This window comes from Brachyhypopomus gauderio, chromosome 14 (genome assembly GCF_052324685.1).
Source record: "Brachyhypopomus gauderio isolate BG-103 chromosome 14, BGAUD_0.2, whole genome shotgun sequence".
In the NCBI taxonomy this organism is placed as follows: domain Eukaryota; kingdom Metazoa; phylum Chordata; class Actinopteri; order Gymnotiformes; family Hypopomidae; genus Brachyhypopomus; species Brachyhypopomus gauderio.
The window spans coordinates 3765264-3790696 of record NC_135224.1 but is presented as its reverse complement, the minus strand read 5'-3'; the positions used below and the strand labels follow the sequence as shown (position 1 = coordinate 3790696).

The 25433-nt window shown below is 44.5% G+C and overlaps 4 protein-coding genes and 1 long non-coding RNA gene across 7 annotated transcripts in view; 3 read left to right on the top strand and 2 right to left on the bottom strand.

Annotated features, from left to right (window-relative positions):
* Positions 1-4118, top strand: part of adcy1b (adenylate cyclase 1b) — a 68628-nt gene extending 64510 nt beyond the window's left edge. For both annotated transcript variants that reach the window (XM_076973000.1, XM_076972999.1), the window contains exons 18-20: positions 225-339; positions 610-734; positions 962-4118. In XM_076973000.1, the coding sequence (XP_076829115.1) occupies positions 225-339; positions 610-734; positions 962-1318 (597 nt within the window). In that variant the 3' untranslated portion in view covers positions 1319-4118. The remainder of the gene's footprint in view (positions 1-224; positions 340-609; positions 735-961) is intronic.
* A 1602-nt stretch (positions 4119-5720) lies between these two features.
* LOC143475607 (uncharacterized) lies at positions 5721-6986 on the bottom strand. Its single transcript, XR_013121061.1, has 3 exons — positions 6932-6986; positions 6737-6811; positions 5721-6051 (listed from the first exon to the last, which is right to left on the bottom strand). It is a non-coding gene; the product is annotated as an uncharacterized LOC143475607 (long non-coding RNA).
* Positions 6987-7050: 64 nt separating this feature from the next.
* On the top strand, positions 7051-10447 carry LOC143475606 (uncharacterized). The gene is made up of 4 exons (XM_076973484.1): positions 7051-7111; positions 8797-8909; positions 9032-9306; positions 10068-10447. The coding sequence occupies exons 2-4, from the start codon at positions 8801-8803 to the stop codon at positions 10149-10151; spliced, it is 468 nt and encodes a 155-aa protein (XP_076829599.1). The 5' UTR covers positions 7051-7111; positions 8797-8800; the 3' UTR covers positions 10152-10447.
* Positions 10448-11071: 624 nt separating this feature from the next.
* igfbp1b (insulin-like growth factor binding protein 1b) lies at positions 11072-13959 on the top strand. 2 transcript variants are annotated; one of them, XM_076972713.1, is made up of 4 exons: positions 11072-11649; positions 11761-11888; positions 12091-12219; positions 12398-13959. In XM_076972713.1, exons 1-4 carry the CDS (start codon positions 11319-11321, stop codon positions 12521-12523), a joined length of 714 nt encoding a protein of 237 aa, XP_076828828.1. In that variant the 5' UTR covers positions 11072-11318; the 3' UTR covers positions 12524-13959. The 2 variants fall into 2 exon arrangements, with proteins under 2 accessions (XP_076828828.1, XP_076828827.1); XM_076972712.1 differs by having other exon boundaries at positions 11072-11888.
* A 242-nt stretch (positions 13960-14201) lies between these two features.
* Positions 14202-25331, bottom strand: LOC143474861 (insulin-like growth factor-binding protein 3). Its single transcript, XM_076972490.1, has 4 exons — positions 24849-25331; positions 22967-23226; positions 18583-18702; positions 14202-16139 (listed from the first exon to the last, which is right to left on the bottom strand). Exons 1-4 carry the CDS (start codon positions 25210-25212, stop codon positions 16014-16016), a joined length of 870 nt encoding a protein of 289 aa, XP_076828605.1. The 5' UTR covers positions 25213-25331; the 3' UTR covers positions 14202-16013.
* Between the last annotated feature and the right edge of the window lie 102 nt (positions 25332-25433).

Sequence of the window (25433 nt, the reverse complement as noted above, 5' to 3'; positions counted from 1 at the left end):
GTGAGTTCTTGAGCGGAGACATGTTCCCCAGTGAAGTCTGGATTAAGGACCCTTTCATTGCGGGATTAAGTAGAGTGATTAGTAGTGTTGCATTAGGTGTTGAGACGAGGGAAACACTATGCTCGGGAGGCCACAATCTGCCCCATGGGCCAGAATCAAAAACCCCTGCAAGTTTTGTGTGTTTAATATTTACTTTGCTAATCGACTGTTCACGTATGCTACAGGCTAAGACGTCCACGGCGACCCACCTGAGCACAATAGCCGACTTTGCCATCGAAATGTTCGATGTCCTGGATGAAATCAACTACCAGTCATATAATGATTTTGTTCTGAGAGTGGGTGAGTTGTGCAGAGTCACAGAGATCTTAGCAAAGACATTTAATCTATTACTGATACTGTTACTATTACTTATACTATTACTTTTATGTTTATTGTTTCTATTAATATGAAAGGCTTTCCCCATGTCTTTGACATAATCCTGGTCTGGTTCTTGAGTAACGTCTGTCATGAGTGTGTGTGCATATGCTCTGTGGTGTACGGAGTGTGAGTGTTCCTTCACCCTGGTGTCGTCGGTGGGGAATATCCATGTGTTTGATCTTGGCTTGACAGGCATCAATGTGGGTCCTGTGGTTGCCGGGGTGATCGGCGCCCGCAGGCCCCAGTATGACATATGGGGCAACACGGTGAACGTGGCCAGCAGGATGGACAGCACCGGCGTCCCGGGCAAGATTCAGGTACGCTGTGATCACCTGAAGCACTTAAATCAGGTGTGTCGTCACAGTAGGGCCCCAATGTTACAAATCAAACACAAATGCATAGAAGTTATGACATGCTGTAGGTGATTAAATCATCTTTGCTCCTGGTACACGCGCGCACACACACACACACACACACACACACACACACACACACACACACACACACACACACACTCCCCATTATTGTATTTCCTTCCCCACAGGTGACGGAGGACGTCTACCGCTTGCTTCAGAATGACTACGACCTGGTGTGCCGCGGTAATGTCAGTGTAAAGGGCAAAGGTCAGATGCTGACCTACTTCCTGGAGGGCAAGAGCCAGGTGGCTGGCCAGCAGGTGGCGCGGTGCTCGGCGAGCATGGAGCGAATGGTGTACGCCGTGGGCCGCACCAGCAACCCCTGCTCCGCCCCCTCCGGCCTGGCCTCCAGGGTGGGGGTTGGCTCCGCCCACCTGTCGTTAGGCAACAGCTCTACCACACCTGGCCTCGGCCAGCCCAACTGCTACGTGCCCGTGGTGGGAGAGGATGAGGAACAGGACATGGAGGATGAAGGAGAGGTGTGAAACGGGTAGAGGGCGTGGAAGCAAGCAGAGGAGGTTTGGAGCTCAGCGAATGGGGAAGGAGAGAGCAGGTCGAGGGAACGCCCACAGTCGGTACGGAGCGTCAGACGGGCCAGAAAGCAGCTTGATTCCTGCTGCTCCTCGACATTCGCAGGGTGAGGTCCGGTTCAGATCCTGGGGCGGGCCAGAGGCAGCAACAGGATACTAGGACCTCAGGGTTCAACAGACAACAAGGACGCGTGAGACAAGTGGGACATGAGCCATGAGACAGACGGACAGAAGGGCGATCAGCCTGGGTGGCAGAATTTTGTCTTCCGTTTCTAAGTGTTCATTTCCAGTTTGATGAGCATCATCAAAGCTGCTGGCATACGGATACTTCCTGTTTCAGGACAGAGACACGTGTCCGTCCTGCACCTTCCTGTTCCAGGACAGAGACACGTGTCTGTCCTGCTCCTTCACATTTAGATTTAAAGCTGCACATTTCTCTCTTCCTGTGAGACGCTGAATTCTGAAGACTCTGGTGAGGGGGTCTTTGCGCGCACACACACACACACACACACACACACACACACTCACAAAGAGCTTGCAAACTCACTTATCTTTATCAAGACTGATGTTTTTATCGTATGCCAAGATTATCTAACGTAGATACATAGATGTTCTTACTATGGAAGTTGTGTGGTTTTTGTATACTATTCAGTGAGTGTGAGTGACGCTGAATGTGTATGCATGTGTTTAAACGCTGCGTCTGTCATCAAATAGAGCCACGGGTATCCAGCTCGTTTAAGATGCAGACATTTTATCTGACAGCAGGTTACTGAGGCAACAGGCTTTTCTTTTTTTTTGCTGTTATTGTTTAGTTCCTGAAATATTGTTCAAATAGTGTAGCTTCTCCATAAAGACTCTTCTATTTATCAGGGTTTTGCTGCTGTGGACGGTGACAAGCACACACACGTCTGTGACAAGCACACACACACAACGTTTGTTTTCCTTTTTAGTTTCCTCTTTTGATAGTCAGTTGCACTGCTGACTTTTGTAATTTGATATATTTACTGGATTTCTGTGGAATTTTCTTATCAGGGCAATTCTATACATTACAAATGGCTTCAAACTGAGGAGATGCCTGTAGATGCAACTATAACAATAAATATGCCAGGGGCACAGATTCAGGAACAGTGACACAGAGGAATTTACCAGCCAAGACGGACCTCCACTTCAGAACGGCTGACCCTGTTCTATCCTCTTGGTCCTGGAAGCACTATGGTGTTATTTTAGCTTTTAGTAACCTGGACAAGCACATCAGCTTGTTATCATATGTGCGGAAACAGATCTCAACACTGAACTGTAGTGTTGGGATTGTGTGAGGCTGGGAGTCACTGACCCATTAAAGTGTTTGAATGTGAGTTTTGGGGTTTTTCTGAGGCATAACAGATTCTGTGCAGAGGAGACTGCAACACCAACAATTCTGTCTCTCAAAAGGCACATGTACAAATTCATTTTACAAACAACCATTTGCCAGAAATCAGTGCACTGATAAAGTGTCACCTCTAAACACTTTCGTAAAACATTGTACATTGCCCAAAAATATTAACCCAATGCCATTGTAACAAATAAATGTCTGAAGTCCTCGTAAAGCCGAGGGAGGGAAGGACGGGTGGCCGTCCTGACTTCACTGCTTCCTGTGGTAGAACCTGCACTTTGGTCCAGTGTCCTGTCTGGATACCGCTCGGCTGTGCCAGCAGTAACCTTGGCTACAGTACCGACGTCAGCCTAGCCAAGAGGTGGAAATCGGGCTCGATTAGGTAGAGGTCAAAGGGCACAAGAGCAGAGGGAATATTTGTTGACTCGGAGGGTAATGTCCTCTGGATGACAGGGAATTACATTGCACATACACAGGCACACAGGTGAACACAGGTCACACAGGTGAACACAGGGCACACAGGTGAAATACTGGTATATACAAACACTTTTCAGCAGAGTACTGTAATGCACGCCTATGTTAGCACTCATGAAATCAGCCACATAGCCACAGGGACACATTTCTCTGGAGAAATCCCAGACGTCAGGACAGGGAACACGAAAATGTAGTGTGTGAAGCCAGTAGAACAGCACGTTGCTCTTCAACACATGGTTACAGTCCATGTTAAATTAGAGCTTTTCCCAAAAATATGAATGTGGACAGCCATGACAGAAGGTATGATGTCATTTCTGTAGCTGCCTGTTAGCGTCTGTGCGGAGCCGCACGAGTAATCCACGTTACTCCACGTTAATCCACGTTACTCCACTATTGCGTTTAAGCACCTGGACTGAAATGAGGCAGCGGCCAGTAATGACACTGAAGAGTCGAGCATATGAAAGATTTTCACTCTGTAAAATGATTAAGATGGTGCATAATTGGCATGTTGTTTCAGAACCTCTTCCCGAATCCAGCTCTGGTCAGATTATGGAAATCGGAAAAACATTGGTTTGGGGGGGTGGCGTTTTCCTCATCTATACACATTTAACGTAAAAATATTCAGGTTTTCTTGAACCCCAGAAGGACCTTTGCTGGTGTGATGCTAGGGTTCACCACTGGACTGCCTAGGCTCCCTACATCTGGTCCTCAACACCATCTACCATCAGTATTCGCATAGCATGTTTCTTGCCTTATTTTACAAGCTTACAGTGACTGAAATATTTGCCTTTTAGCTAATACTCTTTGATATGCACACGTAAACGTTTGTAAATATGATGGTGTAGGAAATGTCTCCTGTACAGGACAAAGATGAGCAGTATAATATTTTGTAATAAATACAGCATTGAAGTAAAATGGTTGTGGTCACTGTCATTTGTAAAATCCTTCTGAGGGCACACATCAGAACGGCTGTGTTACTCATAGCACAACACGGACGAAGCTTTAACGAACCACTAATGTACCTTGAGTGAAGGATTCTCTCCGCACATCAAGTTTATTGCTGAACTTTAGATTTGACTCACAGCAGCGAGTGTCCACAGATGCTCAGAGAAGACACCTGCAGCTAGCAGTTCTGTTGTCATGACAACACACACGAGGACGTCAGTAGACACACGGCCCACTCGTTGGTCAAATGATCAAATTATGCATTTTTGTGCATGGACACAAACACACATACCAGCACACACACAAATAATATACAGTATTAGAACTCCAGCCACAGGCCACGTCATCCTAGAGCCGCACGGGATACATCAGCGTTGGAGATAAAGTGTGCCAGTATGGAGACATTGCACAGGAACACAGCATGGGTTCTTGTGCTTGAAATCTGCCAACTGCTGCTTTTTACTCCAATATACTCCACTATACTCTGATGGCAGGCAAACTCTTAGCAGTAGTCACTTAAATAATCTGCTAAGGGTTCATTCAGTGTTTGCTGAATCTCATGTATCGCAGAGGTACAAAGTGATATTTATGACAAAGCATGAGACTTCAAACTACTGAACCGAGAACTACTGACTTCTTTGACGTGCTCTTTGGTGGTATTTCATCACTTTCTACAGTGACACAATTTTTTTATCAGAGTATACCGTCACGTCTGGCTCCTCCCCCTACCTGTCTGTCTTGCTTTTGTGTTTTTTAGTTCCGCCCATTTTGGTTTCCATAGTTATGCATCTGTGTGCCACGCCCCCCTCGTTCATGTCACTGACCTCCTAGTTTGGCTTTCAGCTGATTAGTGTAGTGATTTAGTTTGGTTTATATTCTCCGTGTTTGGCAGTCATTGGTTATTTGCTTGCATGTGTGCTAAATATATTATTCTCTTGGATACTTTGTTGGTGTTCTTTGGTTAAGTTCCCTATTTCTGTGTTTTGCAATTGTTTGAGTCTTTGCTGGTTTCTCTTTGTAGTTTTGTTGTCTATTGTATCTGGGTTTGCCCTGCTCAGTGCTTCTAGTCTTAGTTGTTAGTGGGCCCCCTTTACATGTATGATCCTTTTGTCATGCTTGAGTTCCCTTTAGTGTACTGTTGTTGTTTTTACATTTATATTCTTAGTTTATCTCAGTTGTCAGTCTTTGTATTTTGTAATTATGCCTCATCATCCCTGTGCCGGCATGGTTCGGCTAAACGACCAACACCTTGCTTAATAAACGCAGCTCTCTTTCGCACCTTTGTACACCTCCTGGCTCCGCGGCATTACAGTCATCTGTAAAGTATGCCGAATTTTACAGCAAAACCATCAAGAATGTGGTCAAATTCAGTACTTGGGCACTAGGGAGGGATTGACGGGCTCCCATTTCTAATGACTCAGCACTTTAGAGATCTGTTTAGCATTTTGTTATCACTGTCTAGGAGAGAGAACTTGTCCCAGCCACAGTGGGGAAGATTTCATTTAAACACAAGAACATAGCCTGTGGCATCCTATTATGCAGGTAATGACAGCGTGTAGTTCACAATTCACAATCAAAAATTTATTATCCTGTACGACAAAGACTGCTGCATGACATATCACTGCCTACTTAGACCTAAGAGCATCAGAAATGTAGTCCCTTTAGTGCATTTTGGTTAGGACACTATGTTAGCACTGACGGGCTAGAAACGTTCCTATACGCAGAGGAAAACGTGCTCAGAAAAGTTCAAACCAATTCATTTTTTCTACAATGAATTCTGAAGTAGAGGTACTTCAACCAGTGTGGGATGCACGGGAAACACCCAGACATCAGGAGAATTCAAGATGAGAGGCTGATCATAATGGCACAGTTCTCCCCTGGAGTCTTTCCAGACTACCTAGAACAGACAGAACGAAGGAGCAGTAACCAAACACCTTTGTTGGGGGTAAATCTGTGCATACATGTAATCTCTTTCTCCACCATCTATTTCTCCTCTCCCTTCTGCTCATTTTAGAGTGCTCAAGCACACCTGTCTTGAGACATGTAATATAAATATATAATCTGCATTTAATCTTCAAAATATTGTCACAGGCGTACTGAAATAAGCCATTTGAAATGCCGAACAACATGCGAATTAAACGGTTTTGCATCAGTTCACGATATGCGTGTGCTTTAGTGTTTTCATCCGTATAGTATAAAAATGGTTAAAGGTGACAACCATTACAATAAATGCGCAATAATTCGCGTGTCTTAAGCGTGACGGGCTTGTAAATACTAGTGTAGGTTTCCTCTACAGCTAGCTTCACAGGGTGGACAGGGAAACCGAAACTGAGGCCAAAAGGCGTTTGTGGAGATGTTTTAGTCGTTGTGGGAAACTTGTGGGGAATTATCGTGGCGCTAATGTTTATCAAGTAGTTCTGCCCAACACTACTTAAAATGTTTTACTGAGAAACGTTTTACTGAGGCAAATTATCCATTAAATCAGCCATGTTCATCTGTGTTCTAAATAAAACCACATTGCCAAACTATTCAAATCCTCTGCACCAAGCAGTAACAGGGCAAAGTGTGTGTGTGTTTTATACCGTTTTCCAGGTTGTCTGTGCAGAACACGTTTGACTCAAAGACTTCACTGTCCACTGACGTTCACCGTGATGTTCCTTAAGTGAACCAGACGCTCTGAAATCTCCTACAGCATTCTTGTCATTTCGACATATTTAGCACTTTTAAATATTCTAGACTATTTTTGCCGTATGAATATATCAAACTCTAAATCTTACCAAAAATAAGAAAACTTTCGACACTTGAAAGCACAAATATCTGCAGCTGTCATCTCTAGTTATAATCACAGGTGGCTGTAATAAACCCAGCCTGTGGTGCGTGGCTCTATTTATAGGGGTAAGATGGCAGCACACGGGCACCCTGTTTCCAACACTCATCAAGAGTCTCCTACTCGCAGGGTAAATATTTACATCAACCGGGGGGTCATGAGGAATGTTTTGAAGATCTGTGTGCTCGCTTGTGCAATGCTTTGAGCAGCGATTGGGGTTACAGCTGTCAGCTATTGAGTAATTCAAACATTTGAGAGAGGAGAGAAAAAAAATCACCCATATCCTTTAAACAACTTGGTTTGGGGGCGGCGATGACTATGTTGAAAGTGGAATTTCCCGTCAAATGTGCAGATAAGGCAGGTGAATGGGGCTATACACCAGAGGAGAACCAGGCTTGTCTGAAGCCACCACGCGATCAGTGTTTTCATGTTGGTTTGTAGGCCGTTTTATTTATTTATCTACCATAGGTTTCCAGACTGAAATACGCATGCTAACCCAGGTAGTTATTCTGTATTACAAGGGCTTCGCTGGAACCGCGCACACCAACTGACCTTATTGGCTGTTTCTCAATTCAGGGGCTGCAGCCTACGTAGACCGCGTAGACCGCAGCCCACGGTGGCCACACACTTCGAAGGCAGGGTAGGCTGCATCTCACGGCTGTTAAATGAGACAGTCTAGTCTTCGCAAGACGTATGTTTGCGTGACCACGCTCTGCCCCGTTTCATACGTTACATACGTGTTAGCGAGCTGTCCGACAAATATCACGTCACCCACAAATGCCTAAAAGAAAATGCGTTGAACATGTATTCACGTTTGACGGGAAGTATAACTTCATAACAAAATTCAATGTATTTTTATAAACGTTACTTTTACGTTAATTTTACGTATAAACGTTTAGTAAATACTCAAAGCACATGGTTACCTGCAATATCATTAATAACTGGCATGTTATTTAGCATCTCATTGCAGTATAAATGTCCATATTTAAAAAATACCGACATTTAAAAACGAATTCTTCGGCCCGTACACTAGACTCCGCCTGTTTATTGTTCATAGAGCAATGAATCCTGGGATATGGTGGGACGCGAAGGATACTCAGATGCATCCTTCGTTTTCGGGGTTTTGAAGGCTACATTCGTCGGCCGCATAAGAAGGAGTCCACGAATTGGGACAGCCTCGTCGCGGCGCAGTGACGTAACCGGCCTACAAATGCGCACTTCGTGGGCTGCAGCCCCTGAATTGAGAAACAGCCACAGAGTTCACGTCGGTGCTGTGTCCTCGTTCACCGTGCGCTACTGAGCATGCGCACGAGGCAATAATCAGATACGTGAACCTGTGAGCAGGGGTCACTGTGTGAAGGGCACAAGACCAAATGGGTGGCTTCGCTGCCCCAATTCAAGTCCTAAAATTAAACAAACATCATATACATTTTGCAGAATTTTTCTGCTTTGTTTTGTATTGACATTCTAGAGACCAAATCGACAAAAAAACTTGCGTGACCACGTTCATGCTGAGCACACGCACTTGCAATAAGGATCTGATTATTCAGGATCTGATTATTCAGGGTCCTGGTAAAACAATGCAGCGTTCTGTACCAAATGTTTCTGTGGTAATGGAACACGTTGTGTCTGTTCTCCGAGCCATTTGGCCATAAAGTGGACGAGTAGCTCAGGCGTTCAGTCTCCATCAGGCTTCCAGGGAGTTATGCAACAAAGTGGGATATCTTGTATTGGCTGGCTAATCTGCGATACAGGGCTAAACCGGCCCACCTCTTCCTCACCTCTGGTCAGCCCCATGCACCCCACCCTCTCCAGCACCATGTATTTCCTCAACACCATTCTGGAAGTTTCCGAGCTGGAGTCGTCCCTGGACGGAGCCGACGCCTCTGAACTGGGCCGGGAGGAACTCGCCCGACACTCATCACACGGTTGGCCTACAATTAATTTACACTCTCAATCTGTTCATGCACATCATTTAATGGGCTGTTCGCTCATCCTGTGATGTAGGTCTGTCTTCCAAACTGATGCTGACCCTGCCTGGCCCCCCCAGTGCCCAGAACCTCCCAACACGTGTCCATCCCTGAGGCCCATGAGACATCCTTGGTCCTCTCTCTGGAACAAGAGGGCCCGGGACAATCGCAGACACACGGCTGCCGTCTCCCAAGTTCAGGTTCTGCTACGGAGACCGTGGAGGTCAACGTGGAACAGAGTGACCAGGACAGTGAAGTACCCTCCACACAGAGGAGGTCTAGACGTGAGATGCAGCCCTCCCCCCCAGGACAGGCTGTGAGGAGACGCTACTCTACCAGGGAGAGGACCCGAAAGGTAGAAACGGCTTCTGCTGTCTTTACAAAATGTCAATTTTGGGGAGAAAAGAAATGGGGCTTTAAACCAGGCTTAAAACAACGAGATGTCACATTTCACCGTGAGGCACAAGACTGGTTATGAGATGAGGATGGTCCCCAATCCTTTTTGCCATAAACTGCAACCACACTTTAAGGATTTTTAAAGGAACTAGATACATTATTTTTTTTAGAACTTGTTTTTTTTTAACATTGCCAAAAAATAATCTTTCATGTGGCTATGTATATTTCCTGTAAACAGTTCTTTCAGGAGGACTGCTAACAGTGTCAGACATGTCTGCATGTTCTAATGAGTCATTTGTGCCAAAAAAACAACCAAAAAAAAAAAAAAACCCGGGGGAACGCAGGTACACACGTAACACAACACGCACGTAACAACACGCACGTAACGGCATGCAATACGTGATCATCCTGTAAGAATACTTCACTCCATAGAGACTCCATTAGGACAGGGACACTGGTGCATTCTTTCAGTATTGATTTGTGGAGTGAATCACAGGTGCCACTTTTGAGATTGGTAAGTAGGCCAGACGAATCAGGAATACACAAACAAATAAAGCATAATATTCATATTTGTACTCCGAGTAGGCGTTAGTGTTTGTTTAGTTATGTAACCAACATTTGTGATCATCTGGTACATGAGGTGGGGAAAACGGATCATAGAAGGAGTGTGTGTGCTCTAACCAACCCGTGCACGGTTGTGAAAGTTGTGTGTTTCTGCAGGAGAGCCCTCGCCCGCCTCCGTGGCTGATCAATCTTATGTTTGACATCGAAGCCGCCACCAAGCATGAGCTCACTGTGGAGTAAAGAATCACACATTAAAGGCGAATATATCTGACCTTATTTTGCATGTCTTTAGTCTTAGATTCCTCTGTTAGTATTTGGCTCTTTCAGTGGCAAAATAAACGGATACCACCGGCCAGTGCCAGTTTCTCTCGCACTCCCAAGTTCAAAGAGACGGAGTCTTTCATCTTGTTTTTCAGCCACCATCCCTGCTGGAACTGTTTTTCTTTGACGTTGCTCAATCACTACGTGGGGGCGTAACGTTATTTGCTCATGATGTACAAGAGGCATTTTTTCACCAATAAATGTTATGAAAAATGTATTAGACTCAGATACAGCTACCTGATGTGGGTTTACTTGTACAAGAGGGTGAGGTTAATACTACACCAGGACGTCGGCAACCGTGGCATCTGACATTGGTGTTATGGTGTAAATGAACGCCCAACCAATCTGTAGACTTACGAAATAACCAGATAACCTTGTTTTCGTGACCCCCATCTCGTGGGAGGTACAAAATAGGGCAGGATGTCATCAAGGGTGTAGCTTAATATCGAATAAAGCCTAATAAAGAAAAAAGGAGTGCATATTTTTGTGTGTGTGTGTGTGTGTGTAGAGAGAACGAGCGAAGGCTATAGCGCCACCTACAGGCCATTATTGAAATGAACGGCTGAACATACTAAAACGTGTATATTTAAAACAACAGAACTTTTGGTGGCATTTGACGTCCCCCTCGGAAATTCCTTTGGAAAGGTTTTACTGTGTATTGCCCCCCACAACACGAATACGATGACAGCCTTGGACTGATGTATGATTGCCTGTGCAATCTGAATAGTAGGCCAATTAATTTATCCGTTTAAACTTGCGTTTCAAAGGTCAACAAGAGCACCGAGGGTTTATTACCCCGTAAAGGGTAGACTAGGTGAACGCGCCCTCCGAAGGTAAATATTGACAGCCAGTCCAAATACACCGTCAGTACCAATTTACGCAAATCAGTCCGTGGACATCCAGGCGCAAAACAACAGTTTTTGTAACGAATAGCCATTTAATATAGGTGGCGAGAGTGTCAAATATTAACCCCTCTTAAGGTCACGGTACAGTATAAAAGCTCCAATAACAGTCAAAACTGTACAAAAGGAGATCTTGGGAGCATCAGTCACTTCTCTTCAGGTTCAGGTTCTCAGCGCTTCTGCGATGTGGGCACTACCGTTATTTGTCGTGTTGGTCAGCATCCCTGCACCGGGTGACCTGTCGCCCGTCTTAGCTCCAGAACCAATCCGGTGCGCGCCGTGCAGTCCGGAGACATTGAGCAGCTGCCCCCCCGTGTCCTCTAACTGCCCCGAGGTGTTGAAGGAACCTGGATGTGGATGTTGCCTGGCCTGCGCCTTGGCCAAGGGGGATCTGTGCGGGGTTCACACGGCGCCCTGCGGCACCGGCCTGCGCTGCACCCCGAGACCCGGTGACCCGCACCCACTCCACTCGCTCACCCGGGGACACGGGTTCTGTACCGAATACGAGACCCAAGGTGCGTCTTTCGACCAAGATTCAAACGAACAAGCTCAGAGCTCCCAGTTTGCTACTCACCGTAACGATGAAAAGTTACAGAACGTAATGTTAGAAAATAATCTCCTTACAGAGGATGGGGACGTAACGGACCGGGGCTCTTTACACTATTTACTGGGACTCAATAAACCACTGGACCCGGAGGCGCAGGAGAGCATCAAGGCCAAAATTAACGCGATCCGAAAGAAACTTGTAGAACTGGTAGGAACTCGACTTTGTACTGACATAACCTAACGATGTAAAGTAATCTAACCTAATCTAATCTGCCATGCCGAATATGTAATCGTCCTTGTAACTTGAATTTCCCGCCGCTAGGGGGAGCTACTGCAATACATAATGTGACTCTTACCTGTCGCTGTCCAAGCGGTACCGGCTAACGTGCGCCACCGTTTCTCAAATTTAGGGTCCATGTCACACGGAACTGCACTCGGCTCTGGACACCATCTCCACGTCGCAGCAGGCATTGGGCGAGAAGTTCACTGCATTTTATCTTCCCAACTGTGATAAGCACGGTTTCTACAAGGCCAAACAGGTGAGCATGTCAACATTAAGACCACCGAGAAGGGACAGGTCAGGTTATTTTACCTGCTGATGTGGGCTGGGTATGAATATATATATATAATTTGTGCTGGACATTGTGCCACGTTCTCTAGCACTGGTGCATGATACGGTGTTTAACCCACTGTGTGCTCTCCTAAACCCTGGATCAGTGTGAGACGTCTCTTGTGGGCCAACCTGTGCGCTGCTGGTGTGTGTCCTCCTGGAGCGGGAAGAGGATCGCAGGATCCAGTGATGTGAGCTCCGACGGCCTCTGTCAGCAGGAAGTCGCTCACTGATGAGTGGGACACACACACACACACACACACACACACACACACACACACACACACACACACACACACACACACACAAACACACACACACACACACACACACACACACACACACAAACACACTTGCCTCACTCTTTTTCATACGCGAAACAAGTTATACTTAATGTATAGTTTCATGACTTAGTTACTTATTTATTGACAGTGTTAGTTTTACTCTTAACACTGTACATTTACAGTTTATTTCCTGTTTCCTCTTTTCTAAAATTGTATTAATTTTTTGAGTATTTATATAATATTGAGTATTTATGGAATATTTTGTTTGCAAATAGAAAAAAACTGAATTACTGTTATTAATATTATTTGTATTTTTCTACTGTATTCCATTGCTGAAAGCTGCAGATGTAATGTAATGAAAAGGAACACTGCAAAAATATGGCTTATAAGAAATATTAGAGTATTAGTTCAGACTACGTTAAATACACAAAACAACATGTTCCATTTTGACGTGGAACAGTTTGTGTCTGGATGTTCTGTGTTGGTTTCTATCAAATTTCCGACGTTAATATCAAAGCGTTTTTTTTTTTCCTTTTCTTTTTGTCCTTCACTATGTCAGTCTGTCTTACGTTTTACACGCTTCTGCCTCAACCTGTGACCCACGTGTTTGTGAATCTCTTCAGCCTGCTTTCTGGCCCTAAATGGAAAATCTCTGGATTTTTCCGCTTACTTGGGACAACTGCCAATTGATTCCAGATGGTTTGAAACAGATTACGGTTCTGGCCCATGGTTGTGACTCATGTGAAACTTCTACCTCCATAAGTCTACAAAGTGCAGGTTCCTCTGTTTCAGTCTGGGCTACGTACGGCCTCTCCTTCCTGCTTCTCACCAATCACTTCCTCTCTGGAGTCCTCTCTCTTCTGAGATGAAGGCAGGCATTGGGCAGAAGAGCCATATGGAGTGGCTGGTTTTGGGGTGCAGACAGTGTGGGGACATCTGAGCTGTCTCTGGCTCCGCACCACACTGATATCAAGTTGAATCACAAGGCTTTAAAGAAGGAACGGTTTATGCATGACTTCAGTGTTGTGATGTCTGCAGGAAGAGAGAGAAGTCAAAGAGGGAGGTGTCCTTAGGTCTCTGAACAAAAAACACATCCATTTTTTTTGTCACTGTCTAGAAAGAGTTCTCAGGTTCGAATAGATTTGTTACACTCAGTATAGGGGGAGGTCCTCAAGAATCCCTGCATGGGGCGTTAGCTTGGCCATTTCTTGAAATGTATGACTTCCCTGATTTCACTGACCTGGGAATGAAGCTTAGCGAGCCTGTGTGAAACCAGGATGGTGAACTGGGAGCGGTTTTATCAGCTCTGGAAATCCCACAGTGTTCTGTTTCCATGTCCAGTGGACCTGGAGAACTGAGCCTTTAACATGCTGCTACAGATGCCTTTCTATACACCTGTGTAGCTGTATTTTGTTGGTTTTTGATACATAAAAATGTACAAATTTTCAGTTTACTTTTTTTTTTGCAATTCAGTTGTATTAAAAGGTATTCGTTCAATAAAATCAATAATGAATTGAACTTAAGTTTATAATCATTTTCTATAGATCTCTTGGCCTTTATAATAAATATTCCCAGAATGGACAATTATACTTAAACATAAATTCCAAAGCGAAACAGAGACATCACATTATTTAAATAAAATTTTATTTATTGAAAATTAACATACAAATTTTTCCATTTCAAAAGCAATGATAAAAAGGTGAGAATTTTATATACACATGTCCATGTAAAACACAACAATGTTCAAACCCCTCCGTTTACACAGTTTCCTGTAAGATCCCCAGACAGAAGTTGATTACTTCGTATAGCTTATCACACTGAGTATGTAATCCACAGAAGCCAGTATAATATGGACAATATACTGTCATATAGGAGGCTTCACAGTACTGTATAGAGAGCACTGTGAGCAGTAGCCTGCAGATGTGTTAAATGTGTACTAAAGGACTGGGACATGATACACTTGGCAGGGAACCGTATAGAGGTGTGTGTGTGTGCGCTCAGACGTCCAAACCTTTGGTCACAAAAGGACAGAAAAAACTGAAGTAGAAACAGATGTAAACAGAAGACAAAGGAAGGCAGTCATTTCAAAAGTAAGAGCTTTCTAGACAAAAAAGTGAGTGTCTTGTGGAAAGAAGGCAATTCTGACATCTTATTTAATTTATTTAATGAGAGGAAGGATACGTTAAGCAGTCAACAAAATGAACAAGCAACAACTCCTGGTTCAACCTGAACCTCACGGCATGGTTAGCCTCAGTTACCCTTTAGTCAACAACTTATGAGTTTTCAGTTGAACATATTAAGTAAAGTGTACTGAAATGTAGTCTGCCAACACTCTGAAGCCAATATTTCAGCGTACGTCTTTAAAGCTACCATCTGTGTCTCCAATACACTTAAAAGGCTGGGCTATGAAACTGGAGAACCAAAAACTGACATAAGGATGAACCCTTTAATGTGTTCAATATAAATGCTTATTATTGCTGTTATTTTTGTTGTTGTTTTACTGTCTGCAAACAAGTGGAGTGAAAAGCTTTTTTTCCCCCTAATTCGACATCTACTGCAAAGGTTTCACTTTAAGGTTTCATATGCATCTGGTACCAGCAAAATGTGTGTGTCTTCGAGCGTCACCTGAGGCCCTTACTGGTGTATTTGAGCCTTACCGTTATCTTTGCTATGTTAAGACGTGTTACAGATGTGTTTGCAGTGTCTTAATATCATTAGCCAAGCCATATTGTTCTGAGGGTTCCTATATCGACAGCTGTAAAGTTCATGAAAGCACCTGTGTTTGACACTGCGGTGTTCACTACTACCCAAGCATTGCTCAGGTGTGCCTGCTGTTGACAATGTATCTGTCTAATCTAGCATCTAATCTCATCCTGAAGCACAGTCATTTTTTAACAGGAATCCGTTTTTAAAAGGTGCCTCTAGCTAAACTTGGATCAACACAATTAAACCGATAAGATCTTGATAGGCGTGGAGATGTGAAGGTACATGGTTGACACACACACAAACAAACAAACAAACATTAACAATGACAGAAATACAAACACACATGCTTATGGGAAGTGCTCTGCAACCTTAGTGTCTCCAACCTCGTCTTCTGTGGACAGTTGTGTGTCAGTCCTGTTCACTGCCCACAGCTTTACTACATGCAGAGACACACGTCCTTTCCGAGTCCCACTGTCCCTCTCTCTTCTCTGCTGCAACATCTTGGGGTCCAATGTTGGCTTCAAGCGGAAAGGCGAATGTTCAGTACACAGAAATAAGAGCCGTTTTAACATTTTGGGCCTTCCAGATCTTAAGCCCCTTCCGTATTTTCTTGGAGGACCACCGCACAATCTCGGACGTAGAGGCTGTGTGGAGAGCAGATGAAGTGCTGTGGTGTCTTCAGCGAGTCCCGGTAGCACACACACAGCCCCTGGATCTGTGTCCCCACGCCTTCCTACTGGTTCTCCACGGCAAAACAGTGGGAGCCGACCCTGCCCCTCCCATGGAGGCCCGGCAGAGTCTGTCCATACTTGTCCACACACCAGCACACACCTCGCTTTCGTCCCTTAGACGGACGACACTGGGGGGGGGGGGGGACAAAGAGAGTAAAGGAGAGAAGATGGAGAGAAGTTATTTTAGAGAGAGAAGGTATTATAGTCTAGAGGAGCATCACCAAAAATATCCTTTTTGTATTTTGTTTTTACACCTAATGATGCATGTTTGAACCTCATGCTCTCCTCAAGCACTAGAAAACCTCTTTATTAGACAGTGGCTTTCCCCAGATTTGCTGATATCTGTTTGGGGGTGCAGGAATTTTGGGGGGTTCACAACAGACGTCCTGTGCCGTGTTCATATAGAGCAGCTTAAAGTTAAACACAAGGAGGCTGAAGTTGTTGCTCTGGCCCAGTATGTGAAGCACGCCAGCACCAGCGTCTATTTCCAGCCTCCTGCTGGCCAGTACAAATCATCCATTGCTGATTATACCCCCGGCTTCAAATTATGGGTGCTACAAATGACTTACAGAGCTCTGTGCTCCAACCCAGAGGGCTGGTATTTGCTGCCAATTTAACTAAAGGTCAAAGTCCTGTCTAGAAAAAAAACACAAACAAAACACAAAAACAACCTTTAATTCTCGTTTTTTTAGTTTCATTTAAAGGAGGCAAATGACAATCACGGATTGCCCGCTGGTTTATAAATGGTTGAGTGATTCCTTCATCATGGAATGTAATAGTGATGAGCTCCTGATCAGAGGCTTCTGTACAGCCCTAAACCAGAGGAACAGGGGTAGCATCTAGACCAGGGGTACTCAACAGGCGGACCGCGGTCCGGATCCGGACCCGGACCCGAACGCTCTCCTGTCCGGACCCTCTCTCATTCCTGATTAACTGGATACGGACCAAAACAAAACCGTAGCATTTATTTCAGGGCTATTGACAAAACACTCCGTCACGTATGTTACGTTCGCCACCCCACGCTCAACAACTTACGTTCGCCACCCCCGCCCGCACTGGACCTCGGGTCACAGGTATCTGCCAAAATTGGACCGCGGACAAATTTAGTTGAGTACGCCTGATCTAGACTAAACCGAAACCAGGTTAACCGAGAGTCCAGGGATAATGTAAATGTAAAGTTGAACATGCGGTTTCTGTTGTCTGTTCTGCGGTCATCATTTATCATGGCTAACACGCGAAAGGTCCCTGGTTCGATACCAGGCATAAACATACTTCTAGTGGGCAGTCATGGTCTGGTGGTTAGGGAACTGGTCTTGTGACCAGAGGATTGTGGGTTTGATTCCCAGGCCCCAGGCCATGACTGAAGTGCCCTTGAGCAAGGCACTTAACCCCAACTGCTCCCAACAACTTTCAACTGGGGTGAAAATCACAATTGACATTTACAATCCTAAACCAGGTGAAGTGAGTGTCCAGGGATATCCGGGAGCCCTATATATCCAGACTAAACTAAACCCGCGTTAGTATCCAGACTAAACTAAACCCGCGTTAATACTCAGTATTCATACTAAACCTGAACAAAAAGATCCTAACGCGGGTTTAGATTAATCTATCATATACATTGGTTTGCAGCTGTGACATTGTGGCAATTAACTATAATCCTTAATACAATACTTCATTTGCAACATGCACTGAATTATAAGAATCTGAATGATGAAAAAGCTGTGTGCTACCTGTGAAAATGGTTAGACACACAAGAGGTCATAAAATCAAAATAACCTCTGGCTTAAACCAGGATAACAGCTTTGCCATTTCGCTAATCAAACCCGACATGAACTTTTATTTACATAGGCCTGCAACAAACATTCAGGCTTAATAATTAGCCCTGGGCTAAGCGTCATGGCAACCACAAAAGCAAACACCTCATCGCAAAAATGCCGGCACTCCCCGTCCTTAGGGGATACTTATTTTCATAATCGCCGCGGCAATCAAAAAAATATAAAGATAATGATGCTCTCGACGGCCAGACAGGTTTTTAAAAATGACTGCGGGTCAATGAGTAGACTTCCCATTAAGCAGGAACTGCCATGCTGTATAAATATTGCTTTTGACGGTGGAGATAAGTGTATCCATATGAAGGCGTGTGGGACACTCATTTATTATAAACCAGTTGTGGGTCAACCGCGTGAATCTGGAAGTGGCTCCTGTCTATTTCTGTGCTGCCGACACGAGGAGTCCGATAATTATGGGGAGAGCTTCAGACCCCAGGAGCCACCTTGACGTCGCTCCCTCAGGGTGGGTTACACAAGATGGCTACCACAGCAGCCGCTGCTGGTTTGGCCCCAAGAGTGAAAAGCCCCACCGAGCTCATTTGCCCCGTTGCAGAAATGCCCCCGAGAGCCGACGGCCACGGCACCATCGACAGTCACTCTTGTGTAACTCAAGGGACGAGAGGTAAAAACGAACATTACGTTCACTCCTAAAAGTCTCTTTTACAAACACATGGTTCGCTTTGTGTCTCCTCCTGGGCGTGGTCTCCTGGTTGTGTCTCCTCCTGGTCTCCTGGTTGCTCACCTGTCTTTTCTTGTAGAAGCCCTTCTTGTCACAGTTAGGAATGCGGAAGCCACAAGGGTCCAGCATATCGGCCATCTTCATATCGCTGAGGATCCGCTCCATCTCCCTACGACACGGGCCCTGCACACAGCGCATGGAGTCAGTACGGGAGGGGCTGGCTGCAGGGAGCAGGAGAGGAGACGGAGTGGTTTTCAGTTTAAAAAAAGAGGGAAAAAAAACAAAACTTTCCCACAACAGCATTTACTTCATTTGTTCGTGTATGTGTACTTCACAGCAGACGTAAACCTGCTTAATTGAAACTTGAAACAAGACCGCAGCAAACAAGCCAACGCAAGACAGTGACTAGACAAAGAATTGACATAAGGGAAGAAACCATAAAACAAACCAGACCTCGAACAGGACCTTGAATGGGTCCTCGGTGACGTGCTATACGAGATGCGTACATCCATAGACCATAATGCATTTGGACAGTAATGTCAGTTTAGTGACTCAGACCGTCCGTTTCGTGTCCGATCATCTCGTTATGCTGTTGATGCGAGCATTTTCATGAGCTTGTGCTGGAACACAACTTCTAAACATCCCCACAGAGTACACATCACAAACACCGAGCTAAGAGTGAAGAAACAGCTCCATCAATGAAGCAAAAACATCCCCACAGGAAGTAGCCAGTAATCCATTAGAAAAATGCAAAACACACAAATGTCCAATAGGCCAGTGAGGGACTGAAATGAAAATATCAATACGTCTTTTTATAGCAGCCTACTGACCATAAGCTCTGAAAGATTTCTGAAGAAAGCTGGTGCACATTTAGCAGCTATGGATGAAGACTCATGAGGAAAAGGAGTTTTTCCTGATCACGCTGCCAGAGGCCACATGTTAAACCACACAAGGTGTCAATGAGTCTACTTGGAAATGTAGTTTACTAAGCAATCACCTGGAAGGAGATGAACTTTCAAGAATTTTCAAAGAAAATCATTAACTGTTCCTTATGCCACTTACAAAAATGGAAGTCGTCCTTCTGAAACCTAGAAATATGCACAAATACAATAAATATTGCACAAACATAAAAAATAACATTTATTTATTTTACATTGGTGGGAAAAGTAAAACTCTCTTTAAAGACTGCCTTATTTCATAAAAGCTACCAGCTAGTGGGGTTTGGTTACACTAGCAATGCTGTCACTCATCTCTGAGCTGCTCCTAGCATGAAGGACAGGCCGTCTACAGAAAGCCCATCTCTGCAGCGGCGTTTACTGGAGGAGGGGGAGCATGTTTACAACAGAAACAAACCAACAGGAAGCAAGACACCTGGCCATCAATCCAGCTCAGAACCCAGGGTCTCCGAGCCAGCACTCCAGCGCTAGTTACACACTAGAGTCCGCAAACACAGCTCACACACAGAGCTGAGGGTAGCTAGACGCAAAGGCAAAGCAGCACTGTGCGGTTAAGCTCAAGCAGTCATATCTGGGAATGAAAGGACACACTCACACACACTCTCACACACACAGCAGGAGCTTCCTCAGAAGCGTCCATGAGAAGGTAAGTATATATTCCCAAATCATACGCATTTTATGAAGCAACAGCTCAGTTTAGATGTTGCTAGGTTTCACACACACACACACACACACACACACACACACACACACACACACACACACACACTTTGGATATTGCATGACATAGAGTGAACCAAATACATGACAAATACCACAACACCCATGAAAACACACACACCCTAATCCATCAACAAGTCCTGACCACCATTGACTGGGTGTTGCCATCCTATAGTGGAGGAGAGAAGCACAGGGCGGGACCCTAGACAATACCACAGGATCCTCCCTGACAACGTCGGCCTGCTTCTCCATCCAGACACCATCTCACACACTCACCAAAACAACCTGCTGAGCACTCTGCCCACAGCAATGGGACATCTCTCTTTCTCCCAGACTTAGACTGGCGTGAGAGAACGTAAGTACCACAGGACCACTGGAAAAGATCAACTACGAGACACCAAAAGTAACTGTACTGCGTTCCTCTTGTTGGAAGCAGCTGGATCCTGTAGATGCTGCAGGATCAAAACCTTCTAGGGTCAACCCTTCTGGGGTCAACCCTTCTGGGGTCAACCCTTGCGTTGAGATTTGCCTTTGAGAAAGCAGAGGGCTCAGTAAACCATGCCAGTACTAACTGCAACTTGAGAGTAAAATAACATCCAACACACAAAATTTACTTTCTGTTCAAAGATTTAGATTCATCCTGCCTTAGAAATCTGAAATGACCATTCAATGCACTGCTTAACTGATTGATTTTACACCTTTACTATCAGACACAAACAGTGGAGAATTCAAGTACTTGCATGAGTAAATAAAATCAAATAATTTACCAATTCCAGTGATGAAAATAACCAACTAATCATGGAACTAAATACCTGTATGATTTTATCATGTACAATATCTCTAGAAATGCTCTCTGCTTACTGTACTACAGGATGGCCATTTGTCCCAACCAACACAAAGTGCACAGACACCAGTGAATTATACAAGCCTGTGTTTTCAGGGCTGCATGCAGCCTGGGTGCCTCTACAGCCAATCCGGTGAAGCAAGATCACACAAAGCCCTGAACAGCCAATCACGAGGCTTAACGTACATGGATGAGTGTCACTCGGTCGCACAAATGAAAGCATTTGCCTTCAAATTAGTACCCCGAGCTTCACAGTGGAGTCGTTTGGACATCAACATTGTTCATTCAACTGTCATACATGCTGAACATAATAACCGGGTTAATCACCAAGGTCCATGGGGAGGTGCTGAACACCTCTCTGAACGCAGCACTACCCCCAGTGTGATTCAGTGCCAACAGCCACAGTTTATCGCTCCAACGTCAGACTTGCCACAAACAGGTTGTTCTCCCATTCAATTTCATTTGGAAATCAGACCCAGACTGAAAATGTTGGAGAACATCTCACTCAACTGCTTAACAACTTGGTCTGTACATCTCGATGTTCCCCGATATGGACACGTATTCCATTTAACATACCATCATCAGTTTACGCCACAAATAAGAAGGGCTTAAGATTACAATAGCGGATCATCTCACGGCCATGCAAGATTCTGAGCAATAATTTTGGCAAACTCTGAAGATGGAAAAATGAATCGACTTCATATTGTTCCTGCAAGTGTGACTGTTGTACAGGTTAGCTACATGCAAAAACTGAGTTGAATAGCTCACGGATGGCTGCTACCCAGTAAATGAACACTTTGTGGTTTGGTTGTTACCCATGGTAGGTAATTTTAACATCTAATTGAATATTCCCTGGACTATCAGGTGACTCTCCTTGGTATGCAATTCTTCATAACAAACCCAAGTGCTTTCAAAAGCATACTTTGATTAATCGGTCATACTTGTGGGAAATTTAAAACATCTCTCCCTCCTCTTGACTACTTGGATAAAAACCGAAAGTTGACCACCCATGAGTCATATAATAATGAACCCGTATAATAATGAACTTTATTATAGATAATTTGTACACCACAGGGATTTAATAGTTCTAGGCATTAAAACATAACCATAAAATGCCTAAAATGACTGCGATAGACACATGTAATCTAAACCGTAACTCTCTTAAAGGAGTCTTCTTTATATCCAGGACAACAGGAACCTAAATCACAAATTTGTAAAAATTTGCCATCAGATTCCATGTGGAAATCTTATTTTTTCAGGAGAGCAAAAATAGATGAAACCAGATATCAACCATGTTTGTCCAGCAAGACATTGTGTACTGGGACAGAACCAGAACATAAGAGTGAGTAAAATTACATTATCCTTGCAGTGCTAAGGAGCTTCTCTCCATCATCCAGGCGAGCTGGAATAAAGGATCAAGCTAAACCCTGCAGTAACTACAGAAATCCAGGACACCTCCACATTAGCTCTGGATTCATGATACAAATGCTGCCCCCCACCGGACCGAATACAAACAGCTAATCATACACGGATCTGCAACGAAGAAAAAAAACACCACTCCAAGCAAAAGAACAAGACACTCCCCATGCAAATGGATCTATTGTAACTCGACTGCATTTCAAACCAGTCTAAAAGCAAGTGGCAATCTTGATAACGGGTAAAACAACCAATCCAGATTAAAGGAGAAATAAGTATATTTTCCAATAACACTTCATTACACTGACACCTAGTGGCCTGGCTGAATCAGATACTATATTTATTTTAAACATGGCTGCCCTAATTTGGGGAACTAACGGAGCATTCAGACGTTACAATTTGCTTGTGCTTTATTTATACTCTATTCTTTATTTTCTATAATAACTTTCATAAATGTTGTTTTCTGCTTAATGGTGATAAAATACTCCTTAAAGTGTAATCCAGTACTTACATACTCAGACTGCTGTTTGGACTCGTAGGAGAAGTTCTGCTGCTCAGAGGGGAGTACACCAGGAGATTCTTCAACTTTGAGGTTCTGGTTCTGTCTGATCTGCTCACGACGGATCATCTCTGCCTTGGGATGGTAGTGTGGAGGGTCCGGGTGGCTTCCTTGTGCACCAAGCGGGACCGTCGACTGCTTGGACTGCGCTGGCACGGAGAGGCTGGATGTGTTGCTACTGGACTCCTCCTCTGGACTCCTGGCACTGTGGACTGAGCACAGCACAGAAGGAATGCAGGGAACATGACTGAACGATTTCTGGGCCAAACTGTTCTGAAGAACATTCAGAAACACCCCAACCCAAAACCCTTGAACACCACCAAGGCAACGGTCTAGGAAACACAAATAAAACGTGCAAAAATGTTAAGTGTCTATTCAAAATATATTTTGACTATAAATTCTCAATCTTCTAAATGAGGTTAATAACAAGGTGTTTGGCTCAGGAGACAAGGCAGAACTTCGTAAGAGGTCTCGGCTGGCAAGTTAGTGACAGGCTGTTTCACTGGAAGTGGAATTTGAACAGAAAGGAGACAGAGATGGAGGAACTCTTCAGAGATCCACCTCCTCCCAGAGCAAGAGCTGTCTTATGTTCCAACACGCAGGGCGTGCTCACAACCGGTCCTGATCCAACATGCCTTTGTTTGACTTTTGCACAGTTATTGTTGCCATCATTCTAAGCTTAGGCGAAATGGAATACAGATTGAAAGTCCATGCAAAAGGCAGCTTGTAATTAAAACTTTTCAGACCCGTTCAGAACACATAATAAAGTACACTGAATTTGGTCACAACCACACTGAACACTGTAAAATGCAGAAAAAGGTCTCAAAAACAGTTCCCAACCACACAGTGTGGAAAGAGGCAGGGCATCGTATGCTAATCAACTTTCATCTTCATTATCCAAATCACAACTGGAACCAGTCATCACCTGTGCTAAACAAATCCCTTTTGTCAAATCCCAACACTGTGCACTTGCTCTGAAGAACCTGCTCAGATGCTAGAGTAAACTATTGAACTTGTTTGTGCTGGAAATCCTGTTCAGATTTTTAATATGGGACGTGTTCTCCCGTTTTATTGAACTGGCTTGTATTACACAAATGCCTGTTAAAGTGGTAAAAACACTAGCTTGTGCAATCCTGCGTCTCTTCAGAGTCCAGTTTCTACTTCTAACCCTGACTCGGGTTCTGATTCCCAAACACAGACTAATGGTAACCTTGGAAACCTTCAGAAAGACTTGGTCATTAGAGATCAGTGGCTATTTGCTCTGTAGTAAATTATGGAGACCCACACACGGGGTCAAACGTCACATGAGTTAACACTGAGCACGTGACTTATTAGACTGATATCTGGCTGTTTGTATATTGTTAAATTTTATTTATCGACAACGTTGGACATGTTCAGCCCTTTACATCTGTTGCCACGTGCAGTTTCTAGATTCTAAACGTAATTTTATATATTTATATATCATTTATCTATTTAACATGACCTGTAGATTGAGGCTATAAATGAAAGAAAATCTTTATCCAAGTTCAGCGAAGATTCCTTTGAATTTGGCATGTTTTTGTATGTCTTCGCAGATGGGTGTAGCGATTATCACCTTAAACGAACTTTTATTCGTACCTCATCCACAAAACGTTTCATTAACTCGTTACCAACATTGCTTATAATTAACCATTAATGCGTGAAGCGACAACACGTTGGTCAACTAACTTTGGTTTAAAGGAAAACTGCTAGACAAAACCTAAAACATGTTTCTTGGACATGCAATGTGGGTCCCACAGACTGATCTGATAGTGACGGCCAATCTGAACATGTGCACGTATATTCCAGGGTTTACCTTCCTGAGTGGTGACCGGACTCGTCCACTCGGATGTTTTAAGGGTTCTGTTCACACATATCCCGCGACCCTCCAGTAAAGCTTGCAGTGGTTTCATCTCTCCTGGCCGATGTTGACAGGTTAGCCCCATGCCGCACTTTCCCGTGTAGATTCCGCACGGTTGTCCCAGCAGCAGCGCGCAGACCAGACAGCAGCCGCAGCCCGGCTCGCGCACCCGCTCTGCGCACTCTTCGGGCACGGGCGTGCACAGCGTCCGCGCGCCAGCGCCGCACGGCTCACACCGGATCACCGTAGCACTCTCCGACACACCTGCGATAGACGCCAGCATCACCGTAATGGAGAACGAACCAAGTGTGGCGACCATGTTAACGGAGAAGCGCGAGATCGCGTTACTGGTGCACAGAAGCGCACGTGCGACGTCCCCGTTATTGCGCGTGAACCGTGTGAGATGGTTTTAACTTCACTTCATATATAGCAGGGACAGGACAGGGAGATTCAAAGTCACACCCCCTTTTCAGGGAAAAATGTAGCCCACTACCTTCGAAACAGCACGCCCGTTTAAGCTCGTGGCAGAGTTTAATAGAT